This window comes from Synchiropus splendidus, chromosome 3 (assembly GCF_027744825.2).
Source record: "Synchiropus splendidus isolate RoL2022-P1 chromosome 3, RoL_Sspl_1.0, whole genome shotgun sequence".
Classification (NCBI taxonomy): domain Eukaryota; kingdom Metazoa; phylum Chordata; class Actinopteri; order Syngnathiformes; family Callionymidae; genus Synchiropus; species Synchiropus splendidus.
Window position 1 is genome coordinate 9,841,671 of NC_071336.1, and position 26,891 is coordinate 9,868,561.

The 26,891-nt window shown below is 41.1% G+C and overlaps 1 protein-coding gene across 16 annotated transcripts in view; it reads right to left on the minus strand.

Moving 5' to 3' along the window:
* The window catches only part of nrxn2b (neurexin 2b), a 633,241-nt gene that overhangs the window by 268,568 nt on the left and 337,782 nt on the right, over positions 1–26,891 (minus strand). For all 16 annotated transcript variants that reach the window (XM_053860769.1, XM_053860768.1, XM_053860772.1 and 13 more), the window contains 2 exons: positions 16,696–16,869; positions 12,198–12,317 (listed from right to left, as the gene is read on the minus strand). In XM_053860769.1, coding sequence (XP_053716744.1) covers positions 12,198–12,317; positions 16,696–16,869 — 294 coding nt within the window. The remainder of the gene's footprint in view (positions 1–12,197; positions 12,318–16,695; positions 16,870–26,891) is intronic.

Consider the following 26,891-nt stretch of genomic DNA (forward strand, 5'->3'; position numbering starts at 1 on the left):
TGTTTCAAAAAGCATTCAAAAGATAATGTTTTGCCATTATTTTTGTTATTTTGGAAGTTATTCTTTAGACGATGAACGTACAACATGTAATGTCCAAAATATAGACCATGAATTGGAACAACAATGCCATGGGAATTTAGTGGCACTTCATGATCTTATCGTATTTAACAAGGGACACAATTTTGTTTGAAATGTTTCACTTTGATTTAGCATGAGTTTAGTCACGAGGCAATTGCCTGACAGAACAAAGGTGGTCGCCAATTCGGCAGCTCTTGTTCTTTAGGAGTTTTGTTCTGTTTGTTTGTTGTTTTTTTTTTTTTTTCTATAGACATTTTTGACTTGTTTTTGTTTGGGTTTGCCTTCGCGACTGATAGACCCTGCTTGTTTCTATTGTCCTGCTGTCCGCATTTTGAATAGGGGCAGAATAGGAGTCGTGCCAGGGGAATGTTGGTCTCTCCTCAGCAAAACCAGTGACAGCGGGATGTCGAGTGAGACACTGTTCCAGCATCAGTGGGAGTGTGAGGCCGTGATACGATACACCTGTACCATTTAAGACTTTGCAACTATGGACTCTTCGTACTGTAGCTGAAGTCTGTAAGCCAAAGGAAGTCACCATGTTGGGGTAGATTTAAGAACCCCATTGTGGGAAATCTCTAAAAAGGACTGTGAAGGACCTGCAGTATATAAAATATAGATGTTGCAAGCACCCAAAGTGCTTCATTGCCACATCTGAAGAGCTCGTGCAGGTTGGAAACTTAAAAGAAATGTCCACATATTCTTGTGGCCCAGGGGGGATGAGATGAATGAGGGTACAAAGAAGCGTGCACATGAGCCAACATTATGCAAATACATTATTTACAGCATTACAACTGTAAGCACATTTTCCACCATTTGAAGTGATGAGGTTAAAATTAGCTTCCAAGGCTTTTTTTGGTTTGTGAGTGGGAAGGTTGAGGCTTTAATGGAGATACAGTATTTAGTTTCACAGCATCAGGGGTTTTCTCTCTTGCTCATTTACCTCCCACTATTGCTTTTAAAAGCTCTTACTAGTGGAGTATTTTGTCAGGCCTGACTCGGTCGTCATAACAGTGCTTCTAAAAGTCAGTGTTACTCGGACAACAATGAAGATACTAGAGAGTTGTGAGAGGCTCCTTTCTTAGAGTCAAAAACAAAGCACCACACAGCTACAATAGCAGTCAGCAATCTGTCTGCGGAGATGATTCATGGCGCAAGTTTCTCTCCATCCCAATTAAAATTCATCCTGATTCTCCCATGAGCGCACCATCACAAATTTGCTGAAATTTATCAATTGTAGTGCAGTTTACTTTCAGCAGAAGCCAGAGAAGCTGCATTCGGAGACAAAACTGTCACTCCGGTTATTATTAATGTAGTTCATGTTCTGCTCAAGGACACTCATCTACTTGCAGAGGCTCTCGTGGCCTGGCCTCAAATGATCCTTGCTGCTGCCTCTCTGTGGAAAAGAAAATCCTGGATTTCCCTTTTTTATCCGCTAGATACCAACTCTAGTATTAAAGTATGAAAGGAAACTTCCTCTATGAATGAGATGGGGAATGAAAGACTCTTAAGACGTCACGTGTTGATCATTGTCGTGGACTTTTTTGTCCATTGTGGATGCAGAAGCCAAGTTTGGCGCAGTAGGCTGTCAAATGAATCAAGCGTTTTCTCCCCATAAAAATTTGATTTGGGTTAGCGCACCGATGCTGGGACCCTTACCCCAGGAAACGCAGCAACATATCATTCAACTGCAAGATGAAGAGTCAACAAAAGATATAGAAGGCAGACTTCTGCATCAACCTGGAATGAAAAAGTCCACTTGACAACTGTCTACATGAGACCCCTTGGGAGTGACAACGTGTTGGGGGACAAAGTGTCGGGTTGAAGGCAGAAAAATGTTCTGGTGACTTCCAGTAGTGCTAAATAATTTTATTATTAGAAGTATTAGAAGCAAGAACATCATGTGTGTCACACATATAACTTGAAGGCCTTCAACATCTTAATGATTCAATTCATTTTTTTAAAGGCTCAGTGAGCAGCAGACAACATTCGCTGAAGCCGCCTTACAATTTTAGAACTGGAAATGATGGTATAAATCGGGGTGTCAAAACATTACAGACCAAAAATGTAAACACCCTCCAAGCAAGTGTCAAAATATCCAAATGTGCTCCTTCGGTATAACTTCATAGCACAAACAGATACCCTGTCATGCTCCTCAGATTCCATTTTTGGAACCTTTGACACTCATTTAGGGTATTTATATACTGTCTTTCTGACAATGCTTAGCCCAGTAATCTTCATGATATCTCCATTCACTCCAGGTGACCTGGATTAAAGTGTGCTTTAACTTAACTCTGAATTTCATAACCTAACTTGGCCCTCAGGCCTTGAATTCCAGACGTGATGTAAGGGAAACACACTCAGTATGCGTGGCTGGAAGCGCTGGCATTTGCAGCTACAAGGCAGCCCCGGTTATGCCCTCACCAGCAGCTTATGCAATGACACACACACTCTCACCAGTCATACGCTGGTTTTTGGCTTCATTAGCGAGCACTGACGAAGGGATAACAAGACATTTCCTGGTGAGTGTCATGATATAATCCGTCCACCTGCTCCTCGGTTTCTTTGTCTAATCTTCATCCATGTGGCGGCACAACTCCAACGGATGACAACCAGCCAACATGGCGGTGCAGCATCTTAACTTCATCTGTCACAGATGACAAAATGCTTATCTTTCGCGCTTTATAAACTATGGTGTCCCTGGTGATAGTGCGTGGCATGCTTACTTCAGATTACCTCTTCTACGCAGGACCCAAGTTGTTCCCACGGATTCAAAAAGGCTGTGACTTTGGGAAGGTTTGCAAGCAAAACAGCATAAAGAAGCCTTATCAGTAGAGTATGCTTAATATTTGTGTGGTTTATTAGTAAGTAAAATGTTTGTGAGAACAAACCATATGAAAATAAGGCAAGTTAAATAAGACCTGACATAATTTTAGGTTTAATTCCAAGTCAGATGATTGTTGAAAGACGACAGTGTGGCTTTTTAAAATTGTTACCTTATTTAATTCAATATAAGAAGAATATGAGAACACGCAACTGGATGAATGCACAAGTGATCATTTGACATATTGGCCATTGATCAGTAGTAGCGTTCAAGCTGGGCTAGTTGGCTACGGTGCTGTGTCCACCTTTGTCATTGAAATTAGCAGGGCTTTCTCTTTCTCTTATTACACAATTGTGCGTGCAGCCAATGACAAACATGTCTGTTGCTGTTGGTCCTTTTGATGTTGGTCACCAACCTATAAACTGTTAAACTGTTAAAATTGTCTGCTTTTATTAACCCAGTGTCTGGGTTACACAGCAAACAAGCACAGAGTTGTATGCACTCTGAGTCACAACCTTAAGCGGGCAGAGTCAGGTACACAGAGTAAAGACACGACAGCCGCATCTGTCTTAGCTGATTCCACTAACACCCTTGTAATTGATCAAGATTGTCAGATGATAGTGAAACCTTATTGTCTCTGGAAGGGAGAATCTTTGCTACCAATAGAAGCATTAGAAATATCAGTTAGGAAAGAAAGGGAATACAGCAGAGTTTTCTATGCCATTTACGACAACAGCGGACGAGTGTGTGCTTTGCTCTGCAACACCTCTTTGTGCTTAACTAATATAAGATCAACAATATGAAGATTGGAAAAAAATAATGATTATAAAAAAGAAAAAAGGTTGATTTCTCTTGGTATTTCTGGATCATGTTCTGATATCATTGCTAAAGTGAAATTAAAATGGATCAATCTGCTCATGCAGAAAAAATGGAAAGCAACTTCCACATTCCTAAATTGACTTAAGAAAACAATCACTTATGAACGATAAAAATCGTCCTTTAATGTCCTTTAAAATGCCAATCCAGATGTCAGTAGTGTTTAACAAGATTGTTCATCTTCGGTGTGAATGAAAATACTGTTTTATTGTGTGTGGCTGGTGTTGGTGAGTGCAACTCTGAATCAAATTGAAATGATTACCACTGGACATATTAGGTGACGGTGCCTTTTACAACATTGTCAACAAAGGAGTTCACCCATAAAAAAAGCATGAGTGCCTGCGAGAAATAATATCATTACCCTGTTTTTCAATGCCTTATTTTTCCCCCTCCATGTTTTCCCTCCCACTCTTTTTGTTCTGGTGGGAGACTACAGCGGAAGGCTTTTGATAATGTTTGCACGCGGCTGGAGTGGTCTCAAAGCAATTACAAAGCCCCATTAATTGTCCTTTAATGCACATTGCGGTTTAAAAGCTCATCTGATCTTTAATTAAAGCCGAGCAGCAGAGGCTTCGCTCCGGTTCGACACAACGCAAAGACTCATCAAGAGCGAACGGAATTTCCTTTTGCTGTTTTTAGACCTAAATTAAAAAGCGAGTGGCTGCCGTGCTGGCAAAGCTATCAGACCGTTAGACAGATATTTTGGAGAAAGGGGCTAAAATAAAGTCTGACTGAAAGTTTTGTCATTCAGTTTCACTTCCGCGCCACTTTCCTTCACCACTGATGAACTGTGAGTTTCCTGATCATTCAGTGGAGTTGAAGCTTTTCGTTGAGCGACATTACAATGCTTCTTTTGTTTTGATGTCATTTGAGATTTTTTTTTTTTTTCAGTTTTCAGTTTCCCTATTCTCTCGGTTATTTAAGGTTTCCAAAAACCACAATATGAACAATAAATGAAAAGTCTAAACTGTCTAAAGTGAATGATCTGCCCACTCCTCCTTCCCTCAACCAAAAGGCTGCATAGCTTCACATTGAACTGCTGGTGTAAAAATGCGACCGTTTAATCTAATTGCCAATTCCATCACTGTCACTCCATCCAGGCAAACGTTATCGCTCCCACTTGATCTCCTCTCGGTGAAACACCCGTAATCAGCAAAACATTTAATGAAAATGATGCTGTGGGTGGAGGTTTTAACATCTGCACCTTGTTTGAGCATTGTACTTCAGTTGCACTTTTTATAATACGCATAGAGGCACGCGCACCATTTCCCAGCGTAGAACCACTACTTTCATACACCAGCCATCCACTGCCAAGTTTCCATCCTCAAACAATCCCTGTCGAGCTCTCGTCATGGCGACTTGTGAAGTTCAATAGGTTTAAGGCTGCCCTCTTCTAGGAGAGATGAATTTGCCTTTGCATGCCCAAACACTATTTCATGTCTCTTACTTTTCGTTCCCATGTCCTTTCCTTCTTCCCTTTACACTGCCTGGAAATTGAAAGATAGCAGCGGCCTCTGTGTGTGTCGACCTCCAAAAGTTTTTGCAGTGGCAAGATGTTATCATCGAATGAAATGAAAATTGAGTGATCACACTGTCTCTCAAAGTGTCTGTATTTTGAGTGCACGGATGTACATTGCCAAACTAAGACAATAATTATATTATTATTATTATAATACAGTATATGAAAACAAACACAGAAATGCTTTGGGGAAGTCAGAAGAAGAAGTTTGGATTATAAAACAATGACCTGTCATTTTCAGATGCACGTTCACAGTCACAATATTGTCAGATATGCTCGTGCTAATGATCGATTCCTCCACAAGCGATTGGTTTTCCCAAAACTGCTTTGCAATGCTCATCCAGTCTGGCAAGCTGACAATGAGAATCGCAACGGCCCCGCCTGAGCCTGTCCCAATCTCTGCTGTGTGACCTTCATCACAACGAGAGGCCTGACAAACAGCATTACATCTAAAACAAGTGTGTAACAAACACGGAGAGGCAGGAATCATGAAGCGATTTCGCTCCAGAGACCACGAGCCATCTCTTCTCTACGTATGTATTGTCATGGTCCTAGTAACTGGTCACCTGTGGATTCACAGCCGATGATGTGGAGGTAAACATTTCAGGGAGAAATCACGAGGGGGAGAATGTCGTGCTCAACGCTGAGTGGGATGTATCAGCAGTAGTCATGGGTAGATGAGAAGCTATGAAACAGTTTTGAAAGGCTGATAAAGTTTCATGAAGCAGAGTCCTCATTTTCCGACTTTTCAAAGCATAAACAGCATGCCATTAGCAGGAAGCCAGTTTTGACATAAATTTGATATGATGAAGTAAGCCAGCACCTAATAAAAGTTTTGCCCACCTGAGTACCAGGCAGCCTTCAGCATTGCATGTTTAATTTAAGCTCATGTTCCTCCTTCCATGGCGAATCCTGATGCAGTGGGCAGCGCGGGACATGAATAGAGACAGAAGTTGCCGTTACATAAGCCATGAGATGGCGCTGCTTTCGTTCAACATGAAATATGGTGTCAACTGCTTTGACAGCCCCTCAAACGGCCGTGCACTTCAGTCACGTTGACTTTGTCAGTAAGGAGGAGAGACACCTAAGGGGTTATAGAGTGCGGAGGACATGCTCCATTAAAACACACAAGGTTGTCATCAGTATAGAACGCAAAAGTCCACTTTCCCAACGTCAATATATTACACCATGGGAGTGAGAGTGGGTTGCAAAGTCACAAAATAATTTAGTTACAACGTGAGTAAAGGCCATAGAGTAAAAAAAAAAAGACTGTATTAATCACAATATTTATTCAGTTTAACTTCTCAGTCTCAATCAGGATTTACCATCGGAAGTTGCCACATCAACCGAGCCTCTCCCACATTGACCTTCCCAGTCCTTTTCCTGCAGCCATAAATCTCCTCTTCTTTTCTTTTAGCCCCGCGACCATCACTTTATTTTAGGGATGATATAATGATAAATAATTCCAAAGCATTTCGGATAGATGTAATCGATCATCGGTGGGCCTTGTCGGACACTATCCTCACAGTGTCCTGGTTAAAAACCGTGCAACGCGCTCTCAAATGTTATGAAGAGTTGCTCCGAGGGAGAGGGAACACATTTGCGCACTTTGATCCTCAAGATTTAAGGACTTTACCAAGATGAGAAGCGAAGCAGATCATGTGTACATTGTAAAAAGAAGAAGCAGAACTACAGATAACGGAACGGGAGTGGAGGCAGATTGAAATCAGCAGGGCTGCAAACACTCTCAATTAGTATGCCTGACAGCAGCGAGCACCAGCAGCTGGATTCATCGCACACATGCATGTTTGCAAATGGCAGGGCCAGTGCACAGTTTAACAAAAAAAAAAAAAAAAAAAAAGGCACCATCTCTCCTCGTGTCTCGACACTCACGCACACAGGCGCAGACACAGAGAATCAGAAAGTGGGAGAGGCACAAACCCCCTGTGCTGCACACACTCACACAGAATCTCTGTCTGAGTTGGTTCCAGATGAATAAGGCAGAATACCAAGTGGCCCACTTATACGCTACGCAGAGACAAATAGACCAGTCAATCACTGCAGGCTGCCACTGAATAACAAATTCTCTCTGGTGTATGTGTGTGCAAGGGAGTGCAGGCAAAACAAAAGACATTCTTTTTTTACCGCGATGTATCTGCGTGGATTAACATGTGAGCAGCAACCCACAGCCACAATTGAATGTGGTGTGCTTTTGTCATCCGACACAGATGCGTCTCCTGTTCGGGAGAAGAAACAAGAGAAGAAATTATCGAGAAGTTGGGGATGTTGTTGGATCGACAATTGGAAATGGCAACCCACTTTTCTTATTCGTCTCTATGGGGACCTGCGCAGGTGTGGTGGTTGGGTGTGGGCAAATGGGGTCATTGGGGAGGTGCAAACAGCACTCTTTCTCCAAAAACCTGGAAAGCATTGCAGTCACTGGCTGACAGAGTAGCTCACAAAGACACCCACTCGCCATTGTTTCAAATGTCATGGTGCCCAAAAACTTGATAAATGTATTCAGTAAGTGTGAGCAGCTTGCAGCATTTGTATGTCGTGTTTGTTTTGAAAAGCAATGAAGTAAAGTCATGAATTCCACGACAAATAAACACAGCAACTATTTCGAAATCAGAGAAACAACAGTGGTCCATGCTGTTCTTTGGTGGTGTTGCAAATAACTCACTTTTTTGGACTTTCTTTTGACCTCAGTTTCTCACCATGTATTATTCATATTTATGACAAATATGTGCCTTGCATTGAAAAAAAAAAAAAAAAAAACAGCACAAATTTGAGTACATTATCATATTAACCGTCAGTTGAGGATTCATGAATGACTACAAAATAACTACCAAGGAATTCAGGTATATTTAAAAACAATAACAAACATGGATCTCAAACACTTCACAATCCAATGATTCATCGGTGGGAGCTTTCTTTCAATAGCTTGTTAAACTATCAAGTACAGCTCAGTGACATACGCAGAGGAGAGAAACAATTTGATTACAGAAATATCAATGTTTAAATCCGTATGATTCACGCACTGCCTAATCTATACAGCCAAGCAGAACAGATTATCTGGGGATAATCCCATTATAGTTGGCAGAAATGTGCTAAACTTTGGGGCTTTATTGTCGATGAGCAGAGTAAAAATATCACAAATATGAAATAGTAAATAAACAGAGTCACGAATATCGTTTGATTAAAATTGCCACGAGGCTTTAACCTATGGAAGAGGGATGGATTTATCGAAGGGATAGAAGCAAGAAATGCACAAAGTACAAAGTGACTCAGCTCGGAACCTACCTTAAGTGAATGCGTACAAGAAAATGACACGGCAAGTCAGTCGCTGGGCAAAGCAAAGTGCCTTGCACGCAGAAGGAGAATAAAGGAAGTGGTGTGTCATTGAGGACAAAAGTTTGAGCTGACTGGAGGATCAAAGGAGAGTACGTATATCGAGCTGAGTTTGGCTGGAGCAGTCGGTCGAAGTACGGGGAAATGTGCGCTGTGGGAGGAAACAACAAGCAATACATGCACTGTTTTCTTTCCTTATATGAGGCTGGGGTACCTTGGGATAACACCATTTTCTATCAAACTCACTGACCGTTAGAAGAAGGTGCTGAGTTAGTGGTGTTGTGCAGAAGAGAAGAGAACACTCATTATTATTATTGATTTATTTATTGTATTTATTTTTCTGTGGATCCTGGACTAAATATAATACTGTCTCAAAATATCTACTTTATGTCATGGTTGCTCAACCAATACATAATAAAAAAACAATAGCAAGAGTTTAGATTCACATATCGACTTGTGTTGCTTGAACAAGCATAGAAAAAGTCTTTAAGTAACCGCTACAAGTAGGGATGAGGATTGTACTCTGCTGGTCTTGCGTACTTTGTGACACTGCTATCCCGACTACATTCATCAATTTTAATGATTTTTTTTTTTTTTACAATACGCCATTTATTCACAGTGTCTGATATAAATCGAGCTGTGTACTGTGTAAGTATTTCATTGCATGTGCAATGTACAGCTAGTAGCGAGGTAATGATATTGGGTGTTACATGTGCAGGTCTGTGCCAGATGTAGTGACAGAAATTGTCCGGTTGCCCACTTCTGATGATGTTACACAAAACAGTTTTGCATAGGGATTTTCTTTTTTTTTTATATGTTTATGTGATTGATACTCCAACTGAAGTTTTTAAAATAATTTTCGGGGTGCATTAAAACAGGTGCCTTCCAAATGAATCCGGCCTGGAAAATATGCCTGTAATAGGCTTGTTGATGATGCCACGCTATGCGTGGTTGACTCATCACAGTGCGGTCAACAAAGACTGTCTGGACACCTGGACATTAGAACTACACTGGCTGCAGCGTTTGCATGTCCCTTGAAAGAGCTGAACAGATTGATGCCAAAAGTGGAACAATCGTCGGTCTTGAGTCGAGTCACCATGGTGACAGACGAACCACAATCACTTTCACGCTGGGCTCAGCATGTAGATGGCTGTTTTGCTGTCCTTGGATCCACTCACTGGTGTAAAACAACTAGCGGGCCACGATGATGACAGAACACGTACCGACCAGGCCATCCCAACTAATAAGGCCGACTGACCCTATGAAAACAAAAATACGGACTGCTATGGAGTTATACGACTCCATTATGCTTCTTTATAGTCTCTTTTTGTCTTTATAGTCCAACGGGTGAAAGGCGAATCGTAAATTGTGTTTACTGTCACAAGTAACATTTTTGAGTGCCATCGAGCAGCAAATTTGTGCCTTTCAGTGAGTGAATCACTTGGGTGTGGATTAATACACAAAACATTCTCAACTCTTTTGCATACACCCTATAGCACCACTGTTTGTTTGCAATGTCCTCAGCATGTGTTATACAAAAGTACCCCAGCCGGCAGATTTTTAACCAATGAGCAATGATGGTTCGGAGGGGAATCCAACCGGCATTCCACATTAACATAAGAAATCTCCTCTGAACACATTCAATTAAAGTAACTGGGCTTTTGTTATGCAGAGGCAGATGATTATTATCAATCAAAATCCTCCGCTGCTGTGGGCAATAATAAGAGCTTGTCTTGAGCTGCCGGTGAGTTTCCTCTCCGAGCACCACACACTCAGGCAAACACACATCCACACCTATTCAAGCGTTGTATAAATCCTCACAGAAAACCTGTCAACTGCGGTGTGTCGCAGCACCAGCATATGAAGCCAAGGCAACATCTCCACAGTCTACATGACACCACGCTCTCTCCACAGAACGATGGACCCGCCTTTCTTTCAAAAGCTGTCATGCCCACGGTGGAGTCATTATCACCGTCTCCCTGCTGAAGACTTCCACAGACAACTTGACTCATCAGCCTATTGTTTCCACCGCTTGTCATCGTTTGTTGACCTAATTAACAGGGCTAATTTAACAACCTAACGAAGGGAATCCGCAAATAAAGCAAATAAACTGGCAGGGCGGAGTGATGAATTTTAACACGGTGCCTGACAAAGCAGCTCATAAAGTCCGACTCAGTGGAAGAACAATAAGTTGGGCTTCACTTTTAATCGTTCAGGATATCATTCATGGTTGAAGTGTACGTTGCTGATTTGAATTCTCTGAAAGGTTCAGACCGCTGCACTGGGTGAAAGAGTTCTTGTGTTGTAGACTTCACAAGAAAATCATCTTTCATGCTCACAGACTGTGTGAAAAGAAGAGGTTCAGATGGTTATTTTACATACTTTTGTTCACGGTCAATATGTGCAATGATGGCAAAGTGGCAGGTGCCCATGAATTATATTTAATGAGCACCTGAAATGTTTTTTGGCTACAAAATAATACACCGCAAGTGAACCTAGCAAAGTCAAGATACGGTTTAATAACAAGCCGCTGCCATTGCCACATGGGTTATTGTCTGTATTATTGTATGTATCAGTTAGAGCTGATGATGCATAAGCATGACTAAAACTCAAAGACAAGGGCTGCCCCGAAACGCAGATGAGGCACCAGTCAGGACTTTAAAGGGCACCTCTCTTCACAATAGTTATTATGCTTGCTTTAAAATGACAGAATAAACGGTAACCTTTTTTGGATTTTTTTAACGTGCCAAAGTGCACTCAGCTTTTTCAATGGAAATGTTTAAAAGACTGTATTACCAAAGTTGTATTTGGCCAAAAGCCATTTCAGTTGAGAACCACTTGTCAAGGAAACCCTTCTCACAAGCCACTTCAAGATCTTTTTAAATCCATTTTCTCAGTACACTACAATATATGCTTCAGAATATTTTCGTTTTTGTTTCATTGTACATTTAGTTCAATTATTATTATTATTATTATTATTATTCATTCATTACGTTTGAAGTCTCAGGACCAACAAGCTACCTCTGCCAGCCTGCATGACTGGTTAGACCCAGTGCAGCACCATTAATGCTCTTCACAACAACCCACCAAAACAGGAAAAAAAAACTCATGAGAACCCAGAGCAGATTGGCAGTGATTTACAACTCTGACTAATAATGGACATCAGATGGAGTAATGAGACATCAATGAGGGGAGAACATGCTCCGGAGGGTTTCTCAAGTGCCATTAAAATCTACACAGCAACAAATTCACTGACAGATTAATGCCAGATCCGGGTAGACGAGCCCATCACAGCTAATTGGGAGCCTGAAGACTTTCACAAATTGTTGTGTAAAGAGCTGTAAATCTGGGTCTGAATGAGGAAAATAGCTGGAAACACTGTGACGTCCAGCCGTTGTGATTACCGCTATTACAGTATACGTTGGAAACTGCTTCAGCAATGACAATTGTCAGGCAACGCCATCGTACAGCAACACTGCCCGCAGCAAAACTAACCACGACCACTCACTCAAAGCCATTCACATCCCAGAGTTAAGAAGAACTGGAGCTTACGGTCGTTGCAGAATGAGCCTCCATAGGACGTCATGGTGCAGTCGCAGGTGAAGCCCTCCCACTGTTGGAGACAAACCCCCTGATTGTAGCAGGATTCCTCCGTGCAGGTGGTGCTGGGTCCTAACAGTGTGAACAAGAGGACATTCAAAAGGCGGATCCACCCCAGGACTGTCTGTTGTCGTAAACAGTCAGATTAAAGCTTGAGCTCAATGACCACAGGGCTAAGGTGAATTACAAATCGGAGTTGAAGTGTGTGTTGGTCTGAGGGTGCAGAGGAAGCTGTTGTTCCACTCACGGTCATGGATGGTTGACGGCATTTAAATTGTCAATTAGCAGCGACACTGTGCTAATTTCTCCACAGACATCCACACTCCAGTGCAGGCACTGCCTGCATTCAATATGCACCTTCCTTCAAGTCAAAAATGTCAAAAATACAGCCAGCATAAGTCAAGAATGTTAAGTCTTTCTCTGTGACCTATTCTGCTGAGTTTATTTCCGAAGCCCCCACCCAGCGGGACTCCAGTGAAGCTAGCTGATGGAAATATAGGCATGAATAATGAATGGGTGAACTGTCTGATGTATTTCCCAAGTGCACGTGTCACTGAAGAAGGTCCATGTTAAAAACATGAAAGCAATTGAGAAAATTTCGCACGTTCAATAAGTAAAACGTGTTCTTTTTTTCCACAAAGGCATTTTGGTTCAGTTACTACATCATTTTTTATTAACAATGGGCCCAGGGGTTATAGTTATTCTTTTTTTTTAACCATTTGGTAGTGTTTGAAGTGTGTTTAAATGGCATTTTCACCAGTCAAGTTTAAACCTCTCCCAAGACACTCATTTCCATTCATTTCACTCATTCATTATTATTTTTTGAGCCATTATTATTGTCCTACATTTATTTTGGAAGTTTTAAATTCACGACAATGAACTCAGTCGACAGCTAGTGAAGGCCACTCAAACAAAACCTATTGGTCATTCATGACTAGAGAGGAGACAAAAAATAGTTAAATAAAAAAAACAACCAAAATCCAACCACATCAAATTTAGTAAATTTTCAAACCACATATGGTACTGACTTTTGAGTTATTCTGTAAACAGACATGACCCCCTTACATAGCCACCGCACTCTTTGAATGGTGGAGGCAACCATTCTCTCAAGTCTTTTGATCTGACTGCAGCGTGTAATCTTTTCATGAGTACATGATTCCATCCCAACCTCTGGTTCAACGTGATTTACTGCGCCTATTTTGACAGGTGCTGCCAGCTTTGTCCAGAAATCATCCAACAAATAATGAAACACACCTTATATAACACATTAGAAAAAATATATACAGACCAGAATTAAAAAAAAAAAAACATCTTAATAAGGTGTGAAAACCTACTTCTCCTTGAGCTTTAGTCATTCATTTATATTAACAACTAATTTATCGCCAAAAACACGTCAATCCTTATTATTGGTTACACAAGTGACTCATACAAAAAGATGGCAGCAAATGAACATACAAACATCAGAGTCACATCTCAATATTTCTTCAACCAACTAATACTTAATACGCAATTACGGCTCACCGTGTGGCAGCGTAAGTATCTTAACCCGTACCTCTGGGTTATCTATGAAAGATTCATGCTCCAGTGGGTGTGGAATATTGAGTATTTTCGAGTAGACTTTAGCTTCCATGAGCTACATGGAAAACAACCGTCTACTGTATGTTGCAAGGGATCCCATCAAAGAATCCTTAACAGAGTGTATTACACAAAAGGACAGTGGTTGAGTCGAAGTTTAAGGTTTCACTTCATGTCACATTTGCGTCAGCATTGCATGCAAAACTGCGTTTGACAATATGCGACGCCTCAGTTGTGAGTGTTGAAAGGATCCCAATGTTCTGCTACTGTCTGATGCTTTTTCAGTTCTTCTTGTAGCCACTGTTATAGTCACACTGTTTATACAGCAATTAAGTGTCAGCTGGTACTGACTCCGCAGTTCTGTTTGAGCTCTGTGTATTTTTATCTCTTTGATTTGGTTCCACAAACACTCTAGAATTCACAGTCGCAGTGTGGCAAATCCCTGCTCTATTCCAGTCCTTTGCCAAGTCTAGACATTCAACGTTCCAGCAGAGTGACTCTGTAAAAAGCTCCAAGAACAAACTCGGTGTTCTGGCCTCTGCATGACCGCCGGTCTGCAGAGACTAGACCTGGAGAAACCTCTGACGGCGGCGGGCCATGGAACACAAGCTTACAGTCACCTCCTAACCGTCTCTGCCCTGGACTTTGGCTGTGATCCACGGTCAGGTCAATATTTAAATAATGACTCGCTGCTCTGCTTTTAAAATGCTGGCAGAGATAAGCAAATCTGTAAACAGTGCCATCAATTATGAGCTTTTAGCTGGTAATAAACGGATTAAAAAAAATTAACTGATCCGTCTTAAATTCAGCGAGCATTGGCCATCTATTCACAACAGCATATATCATACAGAAAATGAAAGTTTGTGTTCAACCTCTACACTTTGACAGCTGTCTAAAAGTAGTATGTTTGTTTCATTCAGACAATGAAACATAAAGCAGAGCCCAAACTCAGTGTACTACAAAAGTACAATATGAATTTGATTTATTTTAAATGATTTAGAAGCAATGTGTGGTCTATTAAATACTAAAATATGTAATAAACATTTCAGTGTAGTTTACGGCAATTTCTCTTTCAGCATTACCTTGTGATAGATGATGTAATAAATGGTAATAAAATGGGGGAACAGTGCTATACAGAGGTGCAAATGTCAGATAGTTTTTTCATGAGAGAGCTGTTTCACTGGATTGCACCCACAGTCAAACCAAAATCGATTTGCCTGAAAATCCCTGGAATGAAAGATCAGCAGTTGTGTTAACAGTGAGAGCTCCTGCCATTAAACTAGTAAATGGGCAGAAATGGAGCCGCCGGAGTACAGAGGAATATGAAGATTGTATTTGTCGACTCACATAAGCTCAAACCTTCTGCCCTTAATTGGGGTGAGCAGGCTTTTGTTTTCATGTTGCCCAAACTGAAATAGCGTCATAAATCACTGTTAGACCAGAATGCAGCTGCTGCTACCATAACTTTTTTTTTTTCTCTCATTTTTAATTATAAAAATAATACTCACAAGACCTTCAAGAGCTCATCTAGAGTTGTTCATATTTACGTTCCAGCTGGAAATCTATCAGAACAGTGCACTCAATCTATTACACCACACACTCATGGAAATGTTACAAGTGTCTCAGGGTGAGCTGTTTGGATCTTAACGGATTAAACTGTTTCAGCGTCAATATGGAAAACATTGGTGACAATAATATCTTTGTCATGGACAACATTTGCCTCAGCTAAGTACCAGACCGTCTGACTGGGTCGCTGGCCAGTTAATCCTGAGTGCAGCGGTGGACTTTGGGCAGTAGCATTTGCCCGCTCTCTCCACACCTTTTACCCTGGTGCCACGTCTCCAAGGCGCACTGACTGTCGGCCGGCACAGACTTGATTTCCCAGAGGGCCGCGGTGCCCGACTCGATGGAGGCACTGATCCAAGTCTTCTTTATTTTCTGTTTTTTTTTTTCTCTAAGTGTTGCTGCTTCGACCAGGCAGTTTTATAAGCAGTCTGTTTTTTCTTTAATAACTTTTGAGGGGCCAATAGGCCTTCAAATCTAGTGCTGCGGGCGCAGAAGTTACAAATCAGGGCTGCAACTTATGTGGAGTGATCTAAATTGAAAAAAGGGTATTTCGATTATCAGAAGCCACTTTACTGAGCTCTACCAATGCTAACAGAGAAATTCGACTTCAGCTTGTCGCACTGTATTTACTCATCGCAGCTACTTTTCATTCATTTTTGTTTTTTTAAGTACATTTTTATGTCTTCATTACCGCAATTTGGGGAGCTGTTTGTTTAATGTGACGAAGAATCCTGTATGTCACTTCAACTACTTCCGTTTTTTTTACGATGTTATTGATATATTCATTGGATTCATTCATTTGGATTGTTGTTTTTGATTTTCATTTTCCCACTTTTGTTTGAAAACAAGATATTTCTGTATGTTTATGATGTTTACAAAAACTGACTTTTATTTCTTATATTTATATAAGACACGTGGCAGCTAGGATGATAACAACAACAACAAACATGGAGGAATCCCTGAACAAAAGCAAACAAAAGCATCTGTTTGCTTTGGTTCAGGGATGTTTTTCACTACACAATGTTCAGGGTTTCCTACTACTACTACTACTACTCTGAATGTACTTGAAATTCTTATAAAATTTAAATTCTTACACAAATATTTTCAAGACATTAAAAGAGCTTTAGTTTAAATAAGGTGATATGAAAACTTGAATATAGCGATAGTGATTTATTGTGCTATTGTCAAACCGATGCAAAATAAACAATATGTGTTGTTGTTTAAATGCATGTATGGGTCCATCATTTGATTCAGTAATATACCAAATGCAGTATATGATGTATCGGAACAAAGATAAGCCAGAACATACCGTCGCAGCCTCGATCCACCTGACCCACCCGGTGGAGGGCATCTGCAATCAGGTCGGGGAGTCTCCCATTCAGGTCCACAGAGGCCAGACAGCCCTGGTACCCGTCCCGGGATGCAATGAGTTTGGGCAGATTACTGTACATGTTCTTCGTCACGCCACCGATGTACAGCTCTCCTGAAATGAGGTCATAAAGATTAGTGACTTGTGCAAAGCAATGATGAACATTTGGCGCTCCATCCGCATAAGTTCACAATTGAAAAACAACAATATCAAAATTCCATTTTCTCCCTGGTTTCTGTTACAAGCTACTCTTTCTCAGATTAATCACACATACTCATTACTAACTTACTGACTGCTGCATCAGGTGGAAAATCAAATAAAAAAAAGTTACATCTCAATAAACAGGAAATAAAATGCACTTTACAACCCTGTAAAGAGGGGTTGTGCGCAGCCAGGTACCTTAAGGACACAGTGGCATTATAAAAGAGTTTCTCTTGCTCCACCATGACCTGACTTATCTGTTTAATGGGGCATCTTTTACAGCACCTGCCGACAGCTTTCCAGAAGAGAGAGTGGACCTCTTCTGACTGCAGAGCTGGATTGATTCATGGTGGCCTAGATTCCAAAGTATGCTGGAAACAGGCCCTTCGTTCTTCATCCATAATGACTGACAGCATCACACAGATGTTGAAGGTTTGCTGGCTTTGCATCCTTGAAGCAAGTACCAGGCTGCATCCCACAGCTTCTCCTGGGTTACATATTTTTGTGTTTAATTTAGCAGTTCGTGTCCATGGTTCATTGGAAATTGTGCTAGGAAAACCAGAAACCTGTTGCTCTTTGAGTCATATGAGGCCTGTTTATAATTCACCTCTGGCTGGTCTCATTCTTCTTTCGGCATCAGGGGGTTTACTCAGCGTGTCAGCCTCCTCCCACTGTTCTGGGAGGGGGGGTGCGGTCAACAGCAGCACTGATCGGATGTTCCACTGGCACTGATTTTTAATTGAAGTCTATATATTCAAGGAAAATAATCCCAGCAGCACTGCACCCCAAGACACTGCGACTATCTGGCAGCTTGCTGCATGGCACATCAATACCTTGACGTGTGGTGGATTTGAATAATGTCGTCTGCAGGTCATGTTTGTAACAAGAGCTTGTTTCAATTATTAGTTCCTGTAGCACAAATGAACCCAAAGAAAAACAAAACAGAACGATAATAAGCTCGCATGCTCTTCAAAGGTCACACGGAGGCAATTTTGAATTCAACAAATTAGACGGTCTGGCTTTAATCGTCACGTCGGTGCAATATGGCAGAGGTAGAAAATAACTCAAGGATGCCATTAAGAGAAGTAAAACAACTTCCAAGTCCCCATAAAATAATCACGTCTATCTTGGGAATACGTCATATGGTGAAACAGCAACTATGTCTGCGGTGGGGTTCAACATAATCCTAATTTCCTGATGCTTGGCTCACTGTACTGAAGGGACATTGAGAACATTTCGACTGAGTGAATAGCAAAAAGCTTCCATAAACACTAACAAAGTGGCCCGGCTCAGGGGTATGCAGTGGAATAAACTTCAGCCCAAAAATCTGTTATTCAGATTCGAGCCTTTGAACTCCAAACTGGATGAGTACAGTTCCCTTCGTGGGTGTGTGAACGTGTGCTACATATTCATCCATTGTCTCTTAACTCTGTTGAAGAGAAAACTGAAAATGCTCTCTGACTCATTGTTACATCTGGCGGAGTTCTCCGTCCTCTATTCCCCAAACGCCTTTCGTCAGTCTTTGTGTGGAATGCAGAGTTTGCTCTTTTGAGATTAACTCTCTTCCGATAATTTCATATTTGCTAAATGGTTCTTACAGCACATCACTCAGTCAGACAGCTAATGAATTCATCGTATTGATTATGAAGCCCTGGAGCTCGGCTGGGAAATATGAAGTGTCAAGTGCTCATTTATTCAAGGGAGAAGTTGGCAAACAACAGTGACTCATTCGATTATACAGAATCCACATTTAATTGACCTTTTGGTTCCTTGTTTCTTTGGCTGTTGAGTTGAATCGCAACTGGTCTGACCTCGGCTAAGCCTTTGTCTTTCGTCAGAACCTACCATGAGCCCAGACATGTGTTTTTCTTTGAAGGACTCTGTTTATGTCTACTATATGAGACAGGCCAACGAACTGCTAGATGGAAACTATAATATTTTTAAATGCCTTTATGCTGGATAACATAAATAAGCACAATTTATTAGCAGTCAGGCATTGATGCTCTCTAACCTGTTCATCCAGCTAAGAAACGACATGAAGAGTAAACAACTCAGTCATTGTGCCAATAGACTCGATGCAAAGACAGCACCACACATTTATGTAATAATATTTTTTATGCAAGGATTAAGTTTTTAAATTATTAAGTGAATCGTTCAATTGAGTTATTTTCAAGGCAGCAGTAGCTGCTGGATTGTACCAAGCTCTCCCGAAGCAGCCAACACGCCAATGTTTCACACATTCAATTGAGTTCAACTGAAGCATGTGTCCTGCCTTCGGCAGCATATCCTGACGCCATGGGAAGCGAGCCACGCATAAGAAAGAGAGAGGTTGGGGTCAGCCATGCGATAGCTCTGCAAGAGATAATGCGTCGCTTGGTAAAAAAAAAAGCCCCTCAAGAGACTTGTGTTTTGATAACTTCGGGCTGCATAAGAGGCTCTATATACCAAGTGACATCCAACGTAATTTAGTGAAGAGAGATTCCAAATGTCAATAGATGAAAACACTCCACCTTGGCAAGGACCTCTCTAAAGGGGGGCACAGACAACAATGTTTTGCCCCGCTTTTGCTCACGTCCTACCCAAGTTGGTAAACACTTCTGAGATTATCCTGTGAGAGAATATGTCTCAGGTGTGTCAAAAGCGAAATCAGCTCTGAAAATGGCAACTGTCGTTGTTGGACTGTAGCTAGTCAAGAAGGGATCAGACAATAAAAGATGAAAGCAAGTTTCCTGGTGCACTTGCGACCAACGGGAACACCAGATTTTTATCTTCAAGTGTGATGTCTCAGACAGTTAAAAAAAATCGTCAAATTTGGAAAGTCCCAATGTGTGTGGCCCCCATTAGTTGGGAAGGTGAGCTGAGTTGCTGTCACCCACACCGGTGAGCATGGCCTCATCCGAGAGTAATTGTGAGGCGATTGAAAGCTGCTCCCAATGCATGGCTCAGTTGGTTGTCTGCCTTTGAACCAGCTGGAACTAGTTGGCTATTCTCTTGACTGTGTACAGATGTTCTGTTGTAGTTTTAACAGTTTCCTTCTGCTCTCCACTGTGACTCCCATTAATCAGGATTTCCCATTCATGACACCTTCCTATTTATTTCAGAGGGGAAATTGTAAATGAATTGAACATCATATTCTGTCGCATCAGACTTTCATTGAACACATGTTTCTAAATGTGTTGAAATGTATCATTGGAAAATAATTAGAAATAGTTCGCTCTTATTGACTGGCGTTTAATAAATGCAGTAAAACATTGTAAAGTTCTGCTGACATTTCAAACAGGTTTTTATTCTCTTCTTCCTCTAAGAAAGGCGGAGGTTGTGATGAACTGTCACATTCTCTGAAGTAATGCCATTCTAAACAAGTAAGTAATTGTGACATCTACATGAATGTCAGCTCTGCACTTCAGTTTCCCTGAGAGAGATGTTTTATAAAAGTCCTGTCTTCGCAGCATGTTTTGGTGCTGGTGTTCACTTTATGCCTACTTAAAGATAATGCATAAAGAGTTTTGTGATGTGAAATGCCTCAAGCGCTTCAGACGTGTTTATTCATTCGCACTTACATCAAAGGCCTGCTTTTTATGCTCCTTTATAATTTCACTTGCTGAACGACACACGAACAGACGAGGAAAGCAGAGAAAGAGGGAAATAATTTGGCTTAAATGAGGGGAGATGTTGTCTTTCATGTTTTGTTTTAAAGATAATTACCATTATTTTCATGTTGCAAGAAGGAGAATGTCATTATCGGAAGCACAAGAAGTCAAAATTCATGATCCAAAACGGAGGGAACGTCTTTCTCAGAATTTCATTCGCTCTTATTGGTACTCAGCACGTTTAAGAATTGTAATTACAGTCACAGCCAAAATGTCATTTAAGCGAATTATGTGAGACTTTGTAATTACATTGCAGATTTTGTTCAGTTCAAGTGTACCATTAAGATTATTTTTGGGATGAAAACTTGATATGATCTCCTTTATCGTATCAAAATTGTTAGTGATTTCACTCAAAATCTGGATTTAAAAAAGAAAATCTAAATACATGGTAAGTTTTCTTCAATAATTACACAATTATTTGACCATTTTTGAAGAGGTTTAAGAGGAAAACAAAACACCAGTGGCTGATGCTTCTTCCTTGAACCATCCCTTATTCTCTCCAAGGCCGTGGGCTTTCATTCAGATGTGTAGGATTCCATGAGCCATGTCCTGTCTAGCACTTGACTTTGCAAGAGGTGGGATCCATATATTTTGCTGAACAGTCACAACACTCTCCTGCATACCTTTATCGTGCAGGTAAATCAATCCAGACTAAACACTCTAAAGGGAGTACAGTTAAGCATAGTTGTTGGACAATTCTTGGTCATTTGGTGCATCAAGGAACCCTCTGTTGGGGTCCAACTTACTTTCTCAGAAAACAATGTCAAAGTTGTCTTCCCGATTTAAGGACTTTAAATGACTACTGTCTGTTAAAAATCCGATTTAACCAGCGTTTTCCGGTCAAAAAAATAAAAAGCTACTACTGTAGGTAGAAAAGAAATACAGAACTGAACAACCACACTACGGGACTCTACAAACACATAACGCCCAGTGTATTGCCTTCAAGAGGTCTTGACGAAGGGCACTGAGTAACCGTTTTGCTCTGCACCAGAAACCATGTCCTGGTTTGCATCTGCTGCCCCGGCAGTGATAAATGCTTGTGCAGCTGAAGAGCTCAGAGCAGGTGAAAAGACATAGCCAATTATAGTTTTCACCAGAGAGCCCCACCAGCGAGGCATCGCTACAGTCACCATAATGGCCTTGTCAGGGGCCCGAGGGGAGAGCTGCGAGGCCCCGGCAACTATACCAAAAATTTGGAAGAGTGAACTGGTATAATGTTTTACGCAGGCCAATTTGTTTTCTTAAGGTGTCAGATCGACGTGTGACGGCACCTGGGTTTTACTGAAACTGACAAACAATGCACTGAATGTTCTCCATATGAATGAACAGTTTTTTTTCCGAAACTGGCATTTGTTTTAGTGGGGGTACCAAAACAAATCCACCTCCTCCTCCTAAACTTTGTCCGTCTTCCCGATCATCTTCTTCATCTTTTATACGATAATTCCCGATGTGCCACATATTTCAAGGCAAGTTTGGAATCAATAAATCAGTTTTATAGTTGCAAACGGAACACATATTTATGGAAGATGCATCTCATATCTGGGCAAGGAACACGTCACATTGGCTTTTGTGCACGGCGTTTTCTTGTTTTCCAACCTTGATAACTTGAGGGTTTGGACTTGGCTGTGACATCATTCCTAGCTCCGACACAGACCGATCCTGACACCCTTCCCATTTCACTTGAGGCACTGCTTATGTTCATTTAAAAAAAAAATAAAACTGATGAATAAAAGCATTTAAAATGTAATTATGATGCAAAGCTTTGAGTCCATTACAAACTAAAAACAAATGTTTTGCTCAGACTTCACTGTTTTATAAAGAACTTTGAATCCTATTCCTGCATGAAAAGTGTTACCGATAAAAATCGATCTACTATCTATGTCAGTTTGAATTTCCGGTCAAAAAACACTGACACAAATATGATGCTATTTTTGGCAACCACTCTATAGCTGCTCCGGGCAATATGTAAAAGTATGTAAATGAGTAGCAATAGATAACTCTGACATACTTCCTTCAAAATATTCTAAACACAAATAAACGGCCTTGGTTAACATCCAAATGCACTCCTTCCTCTCAAGTCGGTTTCCTGGGACGCCAGAATGACTCTCTTGCTGCAGTTAATTGCCAAAGGCTGAATGATGGCTGATAAGAGATGCATAAAACAAACACTCGAATGGCTGTTGTCTTGTGTCGCAGCTTTAGTGCACACCATTTAACGTAGCAGGTCCATGGTTACTAAAAAACAAAGGCACCGCAATCTCTATACAGAGTAGCTCCACACCAGACGCCACGACGAGTAATGGTTGCTACGTCAGACTAAATCCGTTACTGTGTATTTATGTCAACTGTTGTATACTGGGGCTGTTTTGAGTCGCAAGGCAAAAAATAATGACTTGTTCAAGTGGATACTTTTTATTCATTGTCAGAGTGGCACTACCTTCTGTTAGAAGGTAGTGAACCGAAGAGTCAAATCCGGCTCTTCCACCACTGCAGGCGACTGTCTTGTTCCTAACATTGAGGTTTAAGGAACTTAAAGTGGAGCTGTACAATAAATGTATGTGTTAAATTAAGCCAGCTTCCCCTCGGTTACACATGAAAGGGAACAGGGATGATTTTTCCAACATGGATGAATTGGAAAAAAGAAAAACAAAGCACTCACTTCAGTGGCCAGAGGCTATGTCAGGATTTGTTCAGTCAGAACTTCTTTAGCAACAAAGACAGATGTCATTACACACTTTCATGCCTCCTCTACGAAATGTCACTCTATGTTTAGTGTCCTTTCTCGCCACTTTGGCCGCCCTGGCTCCATTCCTTACTTTGCTCAGTCACCATCTTTTACCCTCCATTTGCCAGTATTTGTCTTCATCTCTCTGCCCTTTTCATTTCCCCTCTCACTCAGCCTGTTCTCCACAGCCCAGCCCGTCCTTCTTTATCTGCTCCTTCCGACACTCTGCTCTACATGATATCTTGGAAAAAGGGCACAGCAAGTCAGCAGCTCCGGGCTCTTATCAACATTCCATTGGTTTGGTTTCATGTTACTTCCCGAGTGATGGCATTCAGGGGGGAACTTGTAAATGTTAGCATTTTTATATCATGAATGGGACAAATGTGGCACAAAGGGTGGCTTCACAGTGCGTGCTCATCGCCAGCACCTTCATATTCTGACCAACGTTGCATGAAGTGACTTCACTTGGACGGACAATGTGTTTTCAATGTAAAATGATATTCTGAAGAGACAAATATTTTGTGAGTTATGATTGCCTTCATGTTTACAATAACATGTGACAGATGCTAAAGGAAAAGCTCTTTATTACTGGTCAGTCTATGTTCTAACCTTCACCGTTGGTCACAAACGTTGGGTAGTGACCGAATGAACTGCTGAAATGAATTTTCTCCACCAGGTGAGCGAAGATTCCCTTAGAGACTCGATGAGAATATCATTGATCCATGTGGGATTCACATTAGAACTGGTTAGAGCCTGCTTCCAAAGAAGGCAGTTGAGGTGGGCATCACTTCAGGATGCCTTTCTGGTGAGGTACTCCAGGCATTCAGGAACACACTGGTTAGACCTGGGTTTGCCCCAGCAGAGCTGCAGGACATTTCCAATGGATGAACGTTATGATGCAAAAAAACCCAAACACCTACGGTTAATGTTTCACATGCTTCCTATTACATATAGAATTAACTACTACCATTTAATGGAGTAGCTTTTATATTTAATGTATCATAGTCTTTTCATTGTGCCTCATGACAAACTCTATTTTTAAATGAAATTCCCATCATCCCAAAAGGACTTGAGCCCAAATTCTTTGTTCAGTTGGATTGCAGCTCCGCTCACTACTCTGCCACGTTTCATGTGGTGGCAGTTAATTCCACATTATTCATCTTCAGTGAGAACATGAATTATTCAGCAGCGGCAAAGTGTTGAGAATCAGGAATTATTAATATTCTGATTAATCAGATGGGAATTTACAGGAATAAGAGAAGGCTGTTCAGACCTGCGTATGTATGTATCCATGAAATACTGTATCTAGTACAGACAGTAACAATAAGAACATTGTGTAAACACCATCAATTGTTTTGATGTCATCACTTAAACCATAGGCGACGTCGGCTTACGCAACTAAGTCCTTTCACTTTGGGCCTCAATTGAATGCCTTCTGAAACCCCCCACTTTTCGTGCACGTCTTTTTTCAATCCAATTTTCAGGCACGATGCAGTTCTGAAAATAAATGATGGGTTTACTATCTTGAGTGCTGCAATAGAGCCGTACAATTTACCTTTTCTCCTTTTCGAGCAACCTGTCTAACATCACAATTTACAACAGCATTACTCAGAACTTTGCCCACTGTGCCGCCCCCCCCTCGTCTTGCCTCCCTGCCTTTCATCAACAGGACTGTACCAGTGACAGCACATCTTCTCAGGCTGTTTTGAGCGGCTTTGTCTGCACAGGCTTCCAATTTACGCTGTGTACACTCCAGCCTTGGCGCTGCCCTGTCAAGTCCCTCAAGTGGGCGAAGTCAAAACAGCTAACAATGTTAAAGGGCTTCGAGTGAATGAAGAAGCAGGCAGTCTGATGAAGCAGTAGAAAGTCCGACAGTGGAATCCTGCCGCGAGGGTTGTAGCCATTAATGAATGTAGCGGACAAGTCAGCTACATCCAACACATTTGGCCAAAAGTTAAAGTGTTCCGTAGATTTTATAGAATTCTTTATACAATAATAAATTTAAGTGTTTTATCCTATCACACATGTAAACAGCCGCAGGAAACATTTGCTTAAAACTGACCAAACATCCCAGCCTCTTGATGTTCTCTCTGGGACAAGCACATTTTTTCACTAAAGGTATGAACAATTATTACATTTACTATGACATGATGCAACTGTGTGACCCTGCTTTGGTCTCATCTCCCTACTTTTAACACTTTTTTTTAACACTAACATTCTCTTTTGACCATGAGAGGCCAATTTTTCCCTTCTTTTTTCCATTAGTTCCTCACTGTAGATGGGTTTGACCTTTATGAAGCTGCATTCAGGGTCAGCCATTGAGTTTTTACGCAACATAAAAATGTCTTTCTTTAATTGCCAACATCTTCTGGGACAGTTAAGAGCCGCCATTTAACACAAAACAAACTGTCTTGAGGAGGCCCATATGACTAAACCCAGTCAAATCAATGTCACTTCATAAATGAAAAGATATTTTTGTGGTCATGTGTTCACAAATCCAGGCATTGCTTTGGCAATATCAAATCATCAAATGAAAAACACGAATCATTTGTGTATTTTTAAAGGTAGTATTTTGGTTTTCGTTTCTCCACAATCTTCCCTCTCGTACATGATGGGTACCCACCATATCTGCATTGCATTACAGCAGTGGGTCACTTCAGGTTGCCACAAATAACCATAGTCTTTTTTTTCTTAAATCTTTATGGGAACAGTAGATCAATCCATCAGTGCCAATACTTGTCAAGTCAAGCTCTGTGTCAAACATTGAAGTCAAAATACAATGCAAACTACTATGAACAAAATGAATAATGGCTTTCTACAATTTACGAGTGACTAGTGATAAAAAAGAGTAGAGAGCTTAGTACCACACCCCATTATGCTAGTTCGTCACGTGTCAATGCTGTGAGTCAAAGTAACTTAAAGGTGCAGTAGGAGCATAGTAGCCAAAATATGAACGTGCTAAGAACACGGCCGTTCAATTGACTGGTAACATCTCCATCCGGTGTGCAGGACAAAATACTTTCATCATTCATTTATGATTTGTTTCCTCGCTGCTGTGCAAATACGGTTAACTGTCTGGGCCAATCTTCATTACCAAGGCCAGGAGTCTTTTCCCGTCCCAGTCGATCATGATGGCGCACCAGGGGTGAACCCACGCCGTGTTCAGGAGGCAATTGAAAATGTACAGATGCTTTCATTTGTCTCGTGCAGGCGCCAACACAAGGTAAGTAAAGCCAACATTTATCACTTAGCTCGCTCTTAATTGTTGTAATTTAAACCAAACCGCTCATTTGAAGCCAATTTAATGGAAACATTTGTCACTGAATGGGAAAGAGACTGGAAATGAGCTTGTAAGCTTATTCCAGAGCAGTGTGGGTGGAAATTGGAGCATCAACCAATGAGGCTTGACAAGAATGGACGATGTGATTTGTGGATGTGAAGGGAAGCATATGAACACTAGCTTAGCTTGAACATTCAAATGTATCATGTATTACATTGTATTTAAATGTACCATGTCTGTGAACGCTGTTATTGCATACAAGGATTGGGCAAAATAATGT